Source organism: Oncorhynchus gorbuscha, linkage group LG22 (assembly GCF_021184085.1).
Source record: "Oncorhynchus gorbuscha isolate QuinsamMale2020 ecotype Even-year linkage group LG22, OgorEven_v1.0, whole genome shotgun sequence".
NCBI lineage: Eukaryota > Metazoa > Chordata > Actinopteri > Salmoniformes > Salmonidae > Oncorhynchus > Oncorhynchus gorbuscha.
Window position 1 is genome coordinate 37,198,659 of NC_060194.1, and position 11,057 is coordinate 37,209,715.

At 42.5% G+C, this 11,057-nt stretch overlaps 1 protein-coding gene across 2 annotated transcripts; it reads right to left on the minus strand.

Moving 5' to 3' along the window:
• Positions 1–1,187: 1,187 nt before the first annotated feature.
• map2k2b (mitogen-activated protein kinase kinase 2b) lies at positions 1,188–8,752 on the minus strand. Of its 2 annotated transcripts, XM_046321506.1 has the most exons (13): positions 8,342–8,752; positions 7,876–8,109; positions 7,557–7,767; positions 7,004–7,060; positions 6,801–6,890; positions 6,533–6,610; positions 5,626–5,677; positions 5,369–5,493; positions 5,045–5,264; positions 4,894–4,946; positions 4,668–4,729; positions 2,621–2,666; positions 1,188–2,410 (listed from the first exon to the last, which is right to left on the minus strand). In XM_046321506.1, the coding sequence occupies exons 2-13, from the start codon at positions 7,968–7,970 to the stop codon at positions 2,300–2,302; spliced, it is 1,200 nt and encodes a 399-aa protein (XP_046177462.1). In that variant the 5' UTR covers positions 7,971–8,109; positions 8,342–8,752; the 3' UTR covers positions 1,188–2,299. The 2 variants fall into 2 exon arrangements, with proteins under 2 accessions (XP_046177462.1, XP_046177461.1); XM_046321505.1 differs by having other exon boundaries at positions 7,876–8,752.
• Between the last annotated feature and the right edge of the window lie 2,305 nt (positions 8,753–11,057).

Here is an 11,057-nt window from a genome sequence, read left to right on the forward strand (position 1 = left end):
GAGGTTACTGTAGCTGTGGGCAATGACGTTGAGGTTTCTGTAGCTGTGGGCAATGACGTTGAGGTTTCTGTAGCTGTGGGCAATGACGTTGAGGTTACTGTAGCTGTGGGCAATGACGTTGAGGTTACTGTAGCTGTGGGCAATGACGTTGAGGTTACTGTAGCTGTGGGCAATGACGTTGAGGTTACTGTAGCTGTGGGCAATGACGTTGAGGTTACTGTAGCTGTGGGCAATGACGTTGAGGTTTCTGTAGCTGTGGGCAATGACGTTGAGGTTACTGTAGCTGTGGGCAATGACGTTGAGGTTACTGTAGCTGTGGGCAATGACGTTGAGGTCACTGTAGCTGTGGGCAATGAGGTTGAGGTTACTGTAGCTGTGGGCAATGACGTTGAGGTTACTGTTCCTGCTGTGATTGACGTTGAGGTTACTGTAGCTGTGGGCAATGACGTTGAGGTTACTGTAGCTGTGGGCAATGACGTTGAGGTTACTGTTCCTGCAGTAATTGATGTTGAGGTTACTGTCCCCACAGAGCGAATCATAATTGAAAAGCTAAATAAATAAGAAACACAACAGAATATCTTCTTGAAACAGATGAAATGTAGATGTTGATCATACTCAGGAAACTGAAATAGGTATTGCTCAACTTTCTGGATTTCCTGACTAGGGGAGGGGCATATTTCTGCATAACCTCTCTGCTCAAAAGGCTTCCAATGTTAAAGCAACCCAAAACAAGAAAAGGAGTTTAGGGGAAGTTGCAGCAGGTAGATAGACATGTCAAAACCCAAACATTTGGTGCCAACATGGTGACCTGTGAAGACTGTTAACTCACACAGAGCTCGGCTAGGAAGCACATTAAGCTTCTGACCAGAGCAATCTTTCACTTTATAAATGATGTCTGCTCTTCCTGGAGAATGAAGCTCCTCGATGACATCCCGTTGATACTGTAGATTACAACATCCAGACAACAAGGGGATGGGGATGCAGGCTTATGTTACAGTATGATAGCTGAATCTGACAATGAGGGGTTGGCCCAACCCAACCAGTGAAGCAATCCTGATTACAACTGTAACTGAGGGTTTGTTTCTGACATGGTTAGTAGTGCTGAGCGATTAGTGCTTTGAGGTCGGTTCAGTTATTCATTTTGATGTTTGAAAAACTTGAATGCACACTGAAATAAGGATTCACAATGATTTTAGAGGGTTTTTTAATAGAAATTCCAAAGCCTAAAATAGTTAACATTCAATTGCCAAAACCATGAAAATATTCCATTGTCTGTCAAGTCCACATTGGGTAGACATCAAGAGAAAGGGTAAATTCCAATCAAATAAAACATTTTAGTTGTGTATATTACCTAGTTTTTAAATCGGATTACTTGACTTTAAGGAATGAAAAATAATAGTAATCATCTCTGCTCTGGCAGTAGCAGTCTGCCAGGTCATCTAATGTTATCTATGTGCTCCCTATACTCTACTGGTTTTAGTCATCCGATTTAGCTAGCCTGCCTATGTTGACTATACTGTTGAGCTTTCTGCTGAAAACATTTGACTAGTTCTTCAAAGTAGATAACAGCGTCTGTCCCTCTCGTCATTGTGTTGTGTACATTCCTCTCTCATGATGCAGTCAGTGTGTACATAACGTAGCAGGCGTGAAAGTGTATCTGTACAGAGATCTGTATTTAATGTTGAGATGCTCATGTCACCGTCCGAATAACAGGAATCATCCCAAAGGCGAAGGCAGACGACAAGCTCAGGTTCAAAATAAGCCCAAAGAGACGCATTGGGCTTATTTTGGACATATTTTGGCGAGTGACGCCTCTCGCTTCGCCACTTCCTCCCTGATAAGTGTCTGTCCGAGACTGAAAAAACAGACGCAACGGATTAAGGTCATTGTAGTTAATTACCACGTTTCTGCGTTGAACTAGGTTTAATATTTTCTTAATGAAAACTACAACTCCCTTCAGCCCAGCATCCCACATACGGTAATTCTTGACTTGATTTCTCGTGAGAAACAGTGATTTGGGCTCAAAAAAATAAAATAAAAAAGAGCGATCAATTAGTTGTTTAATCACAAAAACATTTTTTTAACGAAATGTTTGTTAATCGCTCAGCACTAATGGTTAGAGAAGGGTGACTGAAAGGAGGCTTTAGGGCCAGTTCATACTTGGATCACCTGAAGGAGGAGAGGTGGCTGACAAGAAAAGCATGTGTGTGTGATATAGATATATATCTATATATGCTGCATGTCTATGTGTGCCCATTAGTCTGTGTTCAGGCCACTGTATGTCTGTTTGTGTGTGTGCTTAGTCTGCAGTGCGTGTGGGAGTGCTGGGTTGGTTCAGCCCCATGGTTTTACAGAGCCAGCCAGCGAAGTCCATCTCCTCTACCTCCGAGCGCTTGATAAAAGTGTGGTTCTGAAACAAACACAAGAGACACATGGCTTAGTACAAACATACATCTGTGATTCAACTAATCATGTACTGTGACATATCGATCATGTCTATCTCTTTAGTTATTATAACCATTAGCTAAGCAACCAACAGCAAGGGATTGGAATCCAATATGGCTCGCTTTTCTGTCAAAGGGCTAGCCTTTCTCTCTTCAGTCCAAAGGCCAACACTCACCATCAGCATTTTCAGGTCCGCCCGTTCTGCTGGGTTCTTGATGAGACTGAGGAAGCACAAGAAAGTCCCAGTAATTTCATTTAAAAAAGAAAACAGTGAGAAGATAGTGAGATCTTTAACTGCAAGGTTGGTTAAGGGCTTGTTAGTAAGCATTTCACTGTAAAGTCTACACTTGTTGTATTCAGCATTTCACTGTAAAGTCTACACTTGTTGTATTCAGCATTTCACGGTAAAGTCTACACTTGTTGTATTCAGCATTTCACGGTAAAGTCTACACTTGTTGTATTCAGCATTTCACGGTAAAGTCTACACTTGTTGTATTCAGCATTTCACGGTAAAGTCTACACTTGTTGTATTCAGCATTTCACGGTAAAGTCTACACTTGTTGTATTCAGCATTTCAAGGTAAAGTCTACACTTGTTGTATTCAGCATTTCACTGTAAAGTCTACACTTGTTGTATTCAGCATTTCACTGTAAAGTCTACACTGTTGGTTAAGGGCTTGTTAGTAAGCATTTCACTGTAAAGTCTACACTGTTGGTTAAGGGCTTGTTAGTAAGCATTTCACTACACTTGTTGTATTCAGCATTTCACGGTAAAGTCTACACTTGTTGTATTCAGCATTTCACGGTAAAGTCTACACTTGTTGTATTCAGCATTTCACTGTAAAGTCTACACTTGTTGTATTCAGCATTTCACTGTAAAGTCTACACTTGTTGTATTCAGCATTTCACTGTAAAGTCTACACTGTTGTTATTGTTAGTAAGCATTTCACGGTAAAGTCTACACTTGTTGTATTCAGCATTTCACTGTAAAGTCTACACTTGTTGTATTCAGCATTTCACTGTAAAGTCTACACTTGTTGTATTCAGCATTTCACTGTAAAGTCTACACTGTTGGTTAAGGGCTTGTTAGTAAGCATTTCACTACACTTGTTGTATTCAGCATTTCACTGTAAAGTCTACACTGTTGGTTAAGGGCTTGTTAGTAAGCATTTCACTGTAAAGTCTACACTGTTGGTTAAGGGCTACACTTGTTGTATTTTCACTGTGTGTAAAGTCTACACTTGTTGTATTCAGCATTTCACGGTAAAGTCTACACTTGTTGTATTCAGCATTTCACTGTAAAGTCTACACTTGTTGTATTCAGCATTTCACTGTAAAGTCTACACTTGTTGTATTCAGCATTTCACTGGTTAACTTGTTGTATTCAGCATTTCACGGTAAAGTCTACACTTGTTGTATTCAGCATTTCACTGTAAAGTCTACACTTGTTGTATTCAGCATTTCACTGTAAAGTCTACACTTGTTGTATTCAGCATTTCACTGTAAAGTCTACACTGTTGGTTAAGGGCTTGTTAGTAAGCATTTCACTGTAAAGTCTACACTGTTGGTTAAGGGCTTGTTAGTAAGCATTTCACGGTAAAGTCTACACTTGTTGTATTCAGCATTTCACTGTAAAGTCTACACTTGTTGTATTCAGCATTTCACTGTAAAGTCTACACTGTTGGTTAAGGGCTTGTTAGTAAGCATTTCACTGTAAAGTCTACACTGTTGGTTAAGGGCATGTTAGTAAGCATTTCACGGTAAAGTCTACACTTGTTGTATTCAGCATTTCACTGTAAAGTCTACACTTGTTGTATTCAGCATTTCACTACACTTGTTGTATTCAGCATTTCACGGTAAAGTCTACACTTGTTGTATTCAGCATTTCACTACACTTGTTGTATTCAGCATTTCACGGTAAAGTCTACACTTGTTGTATTCAGCATTTCACTACACTTGTTGTATTCAGCATTTCACGGTAAAGTCTACACTTGTTGTATTCAGCATTTCACGGTAAAGTCTTGTTGTATTGTTGTATTCAGCATTTCACGCATTAAAGTCTAATTCAGCATTTCAAAGCATTTCACGTTTGTTGTATTCAGCATTTCACGGTAAAGTCTACACTTGTTGTATTCAGAGCATGTGGCAAATAAAGTTGGATTTGATCTAGTTATTAAACCAAGGCATTGTATTCATAAATCATTCATACTGAAGGGAACTCACCATCTGGTCACAAAGTCCTGGAAATCAGATGTGAATACTCCATGAGGCAGCTTGGGGGGAGGCTGTAACAAAAATCATGATCATGATCAATAACGAGCCCATCTATACACCGTGCCATGGATATAACAGTAGTTTGGTCTTGTTCTATTCTAGCTTCCGTTCCATGACAATCATTTGCATTCTTCTATCTATGGCCATGGGGGGGGTAATCCTCAGCAGTGTTCACCTCGTTGACGATGTAGTCCAGCAGCTCAAAGATGGCCATCGCAGGACCGTGGCCTGATTAACAGTAAAACATTATTGAGATCATCAGTACAAATATGTAAATGATCTCTATCTGCGAAAGAGGCTGTGTGTGTGTGTGTGTGTGTTCTGACCGCTGGCAGGTCTGCCCCCGGGGGGTCTGGGTCGGGGAGAGGTGCTGCTGTGCATTTCTCCCTCGGTCCCGTCCATGATGGGTCGGCCAAAGATGGCCTCCAGCTCCTTGGCGTCAGGCGGGGGGATGGGATACCGGCCAATAGACAGCTCCACCAGAGACAGCCCCATGCTCCACACATCAGACTGGACAGAGTAGTGGGTGCCCTGCAATCTCTCCGGCTGTTGGTTAGAGACACAGAGATAGATGGCTTACACACACACACACACACACACACATACTCTCTCACACAAACACTCAAGCAAACAGAATCAGGGGTACTCACCGACATGTAGGAACGTGTTCCCACGAAGGAGTTGGCCATGGAGTCTATCAGCTGGCCGCTCACCCCGAAGTCACAGAGCTTGATCTCCCCACGAGAGTTGACCAGGATATTAGAGGGCTTTACGTCTGGGGGACAGGAGGGTACATTAGACTCGGCAGGCATATTGCTAAAAACACACAGGCACAGAAGAAACGCAGTGAAAAATGTATCTACCTATACACTGTACGTAAATTCAAATGCATAGCATCAATGTGTACCTCTGTGCATGATCTGGTGTTTCTCTCGTAGATACGCTAACCCTCTTAGAACCTGTGAAGATGTGAAAATGTTGCCGTTTTTTCCCAGTTTCAAAGAGGACACTTGGAATTGTCAAACACTATATCTATACTTTGGGAAACAATAGACATGCATTACTATCTTCATATGTAGCTAGCTGTGTGTTGTAGGGGTGTGCCGACATGGCCATACTCGTATTCGTAGTAGCCAGTTGGATCGGACGATACTCATGATCGAAAAGTGTTTTCATTTGCTTAAATAGATGTTGGCAAAGTAACTCCCTGCACATTCTCACTGCAAAAAACAGCTGTAGTTTAGGAGCAGCGCACGGAGGGGTGTGTCTTTCCTCAATTTGCAGCGGGCAGCCTAGTTAGCTGTCATTCTGTCAGAATGAGGATCAGCATTTCATATTTTCTCACCTACCTTCGCTCCGCTTGTCAGATATTACGCACATTGATAAACAACGTCCTCACCATATGATTTATCATAGTAACAGGTAGCAACAATAGAAATGATCGGACCGAAAACATGCGAGGAAAACCGATCGGGTGAAATTATGAAGCGAGTGGATGGATAAATACACTATCCAATCAGAGCAGTAAGTTCAACGTAAAGCCCACCCTTCTCTTTACATACATGCAAACTAGCCAGTTGAATTACTTATACCATGTAGAACCTTGCACAACTGAATTACATGAGAAAGATGCTGTCACCTGAAAATGAACACCCATCACAGATAATTACAAAAAAATACTCTGATCATAATGGCATCAAAAATATTGCCCATATCCGTTACGATACTCCTTCTGTACAACTACTTGGCACACCCCTAGTTAAATAAAGGTTAAATAAAAATGATAAAAACACCCCTAGTTTGACGATACTCACAGCGATGCTGACTTTCCCCAGGATCTCCTCAGGGATCCTCCTGGCCTCCTTCAGCACCTGGTCCAGAGAGCCCCCATCCTGCAGGGAGAGAGGAGAGCCACTCAGTCACAACCACCTGACATAAACACTTCACAGTATGACAAGGTCTGAGTCTACCTGCATTACAACTTTACTATCTCAACCCTACTCCCCAAAATTATTGAACTTGCTCTTGAAAGACACCCTCTCTCACCCCCACCCTTTACCCTCTCTCACCCCCACCCTTTACCATGTGTTCCATGCAGATACTGATCTCTCCATCGCTGTAGAAGGACCCGTAGAAACTAACGATGTAGGGAGAATTACACTCATGTAGCAACTGAGGGAGACCGAGAGAGGTGGGTTTAAACACATAAGGAATACTCTTGTTTAAGAATTGATTTGGTTTAAACATGATATAGATAATGCTAAATTAAATAACAAAAGCAGCACCTGTAGCTCTCTGATGATCTGGTTCCTGATGGCTGGCTTGATCTCCAGATGGATCAGCTGAGGGAGGATGAATGCAATACATACACACCAAAAATCAATATGTCTTTGTCTCATCACTAATGGCCATAAGTACACTGATTTTGCTGGTTCAAAATGGCCACCTTAATTGTTTTACTACCATTACAGTAATGTGCCTAGTCTTTTCTTGTGAACAATTGTTATTACTGGGATCACATCATAGGCAATACAATCAATGAAAAACAATATGTACAATTGATCCTTTTTACCCCCCATGGAGCAAATGAGGGTTAAAAGCCTTGCTCAAAAGGCACATAAACAGATTTGTTTTTACCTAGTTTGTGCCTAGTCTGAAATCAACCCCCAACTGCTTCCCATCTGAAATGATCAGACAAGTTTGATCGATATGGTGACATAAACCATTAGAAAGTGCCCTCAGGCAAATAGCCCATCAATCGGCTCACACCCACCTGATCCTTCCTTATCTAAGAAAAGGGTCTGCTTTCAGACTGGCAACAGCATTTACACCACTTACCTTTCTGGCCATGACGAGGCCTGAGGGTTTGTGGCACACCTTGTTGACCACGCCTCCGTTGCCGACACCCAACTCACAAATGCGGTGGAAGTCATCGTCTTTCAGTTCGCCCACCTTGGCCTTCTGGGTAAGGAAATTCTCCAGGCGCTTCTTCTGCTGCTCGTCCAGATCCAACTCCTCCAACTTCTTCTGTAGGGCTTCCAAGTTAGCACTGAGAGCGAAGGAGTAGGGAGAATTAGAGGTGAAGTCTCATATGAAAGTAGAGGTTGCCTTGAATTTGAGTTTAACAGTAGCCAGGTGGCTAAGGAGTTACACTTACTCAGAGGCAGCTGCGATGGTTGTGGAGGTGGACAATCCTCCCTCACCAGCAGTGGGAGTGATGTTAAGGCGCACTGGTCTTTTTTTGGGGGCCATGTTTCGTTTTAGAGAATAACTTGCTAGATACCAGCGTTGAGTCTCTTGACCACAACTTGCTGTGTCGCCAGAAGAGTGACTGAATGTTGTTGGCAGATCCAAAATGCCCCAGGCCTGCCTAGCCAATTAGCCTGTGTATCTATCGAATCAACAGGGGTGACAATGAGGTGGCTAGTTAACTATGAATGTTAGACCAGACTAGCTAACTAACGGTAGATGGCTGGATATGTTAGCTATGACTAGTTAGCTATTGTCAGTCAGTCACAGGAGGCAATAGCTAACGTTAGCAATAAACTGACTAGCAAGCTAACATTATGGAAACAAATAATTAGCTAGCTAGTAAGACACGTATGTTAAATTAATTACTTTACCTTCAAGTTGGGGTAAAGAATGAATCAACACAGCTAACTGTAGATAGCTAGTTACACAAGCAAAGGTTGGACCACAGCCATCACCACATTCCATACCAATAATGACGTTAATGCTTTAGCTAGGTATCCGTGCTAGCCATTCAAGCTAACAATCCCACTGTCCTTGCTTGTTGCTCCACTATCGTCTAGGCCTGGCAGACACTTCAAAAGGAGCGGACTGTTGGGGCCAACAAGTTATTCGTGTCCTGAGATGTGAACCATAGACTGCACACAGCGTCCCAGGATAAGAGTGGGGGTAGCGGCTAAGCTTGGCCCTCTTCGCGGTACTATCAGATGCTATTTGGTCCAGGAAGACAAAGAAAGTCTCGCGAGAAAACTTGTATTTGCCGACGTTATGGCACACCTTTACACCTGGTGGTATGCAAAGATTTATATAGAAAACTGATAGGGGGCGCTGTGACGAAGCCACCGTGCCTTCATCTTGGCACTCCCCCACGTTGTAAAAAATATTTTGTATTAATGTCTACATTCGTTTTTGCCACATTTATTCGATTAGACATCTTAATGCATTAGAGATAAACATACAAATACACAAAAAAATATATAAAGCATATTTCCTTAAAGTATAATTTTGAGATCACTAATGTTACTGTCCCCATTGCAACAACAAAAAATACTTAAGATACATATAATTTTGTCCTTGAAACATTTAATTGAAATACTGTAGAATAACATTAATTCCTATGATTTGATGAGTTTTAGTCACATGAACAGGGACGCAGATGTAGTTGAACGGTACAGTGAAATTCTTAAGCTCTGAGCTATAACAGTGTAGGTCAAAAAGGGAAGTGAATGAAACAGCAATACAAATAATAATAATACATACATATTTACTACTGTAACAATTATAAATGTCCATTGGAGGGTGAGAGCAGGGTAAAGGTCCGTTGAGGGAGCAGTGAGGACCCTTCAGGGACAAGCCAAATTTCTATGGTTAAACTAATTTATTCAGCCTCCTGAAGTTGAAGAGTTGCTGTTCTGCCTTCTTCACCACAAGGTCTGTGTGTTTTGACCATTTCAGCTTCTCTGAGATGTGTACGCCAAGGAACTTTATCTTTTTTACCATCTCCACGGCGGCCCCGTTGACAAGGATGGGATCCAGCCTGGTCCCCTCCTGAAGTCCACAATCGACAATCCTTTGTTTTGCTGACTTTGAGGGAGAGGTTGTTTACCTGGCACCATGCCATCAGAGTGCCTACCTCCTCTCTGTAGGCCATCTTGTCGTTGTTGGTAATCAGACCTACTATTGTCATGTCGTCAGCGAACTTGATAATGGAGTTGGAACTGTGTGAGGCAACACAGTCGTGGGTATACAGGGAGTACAGGAGGGGACTGAAAACGTATCCTTGTGGGGCCCCGTGTTGAGAATCAGTGTTGGGGAGGTAATGTTAACAACTTTCACCAACTGGGGATGGCCCGTCAGGAAGTCCAGGACCCAGTTGCATATGGAGGAGTTCAGTTCCAGGGCTGTGAGCTTAGAGGGCACTATGGTATCAAAGGCTAAGCTGTAGTCAATTAACAGTATCCTCACATATGCATTCCTTTTGTCCAGGTTGGTAAGGGGAATGTGCAGTGCAATTGCGTCGTCTGTGGATCTGTCGAGGGGTAGGCGAAATGGAGAGGGTTGAGTGTCCTGAGGAGGGGATGTTATCGATCTTTGACTAGCCTCTTGAAGCACTTTATGATGAGTGCTAAGGGTCAGTAGTCATTCAGCTCAGTTACTTTCCCCTTCTTGGGCACAGGGATGATAGTGGACATCTTGAAGCAGATTAAAATAATGGCCTGAGGTAGAGAGATTGCACATTTCCGAAAACACAACAGATAGCTGGTTTGCACATGCTCTGAGGGCGTGGTTAGGGATGCTGTTGGGGCCGGCAGCCTTGCAAGAGTTAACATGCTTGCATGACTTGCACACATCCTCCGTGGAGAATGTTAGTCCTTAGCCCTTGTTGTCCTCGGGGGCTCTCCTCGTCAGAGTCATTATGCTCAAACTGTGAGAAAAAGGTGTTTCGCTCGTCCGGTAGGGGGACGTTGGTGTCCATGACATGACTGGCTTTCTTTTTGTAATCAGTGGTTGTTAGAAGCCCCTGCCAATTAAGTCTTGTGTCTGACCTGCTGAATTGCTCCTCCACTTTGTCCTGCCATCTTGATCGATCTTCGTAGGCCATATTTGTACTGTTTAACCAGGACTGCTCCTACTGGGGAGTGCCAATATGTCCGACCAGTGACTTCAAAGCATCTCAATCACCAATACATAGCATCAGTCATCCAGGGTTTAAATACATCTTTGGTGGCATCATAGTCCTAAGGATGTAAACGTTTGCTATATAAACTGCTTTTAAAGGCAATTATTAGGATAGGATGGAGTTTCACCAGGGAACTCTCCCATGAAATCTAAATTATATCTTTTCCATCAAGACCAAGGGCTGGTGGAAAAGGTGGGGGAGGCAGAAGAGTAATTTAGTCAGTCACACAAGCACAGGCTTTCATTCACCTCTAGTGGCAGTGTACAGTTTAGGTAACAGTACAAATGGGCCTTAGTTTAAAAATATACAAATGTGCATATTAATGAAGGCTAAAGCAAACAAATGATTAGAATACTTATCATATTGAATGAAAACATGGCAAAAAAAAATGTAACAATTTTTTCTGCAGT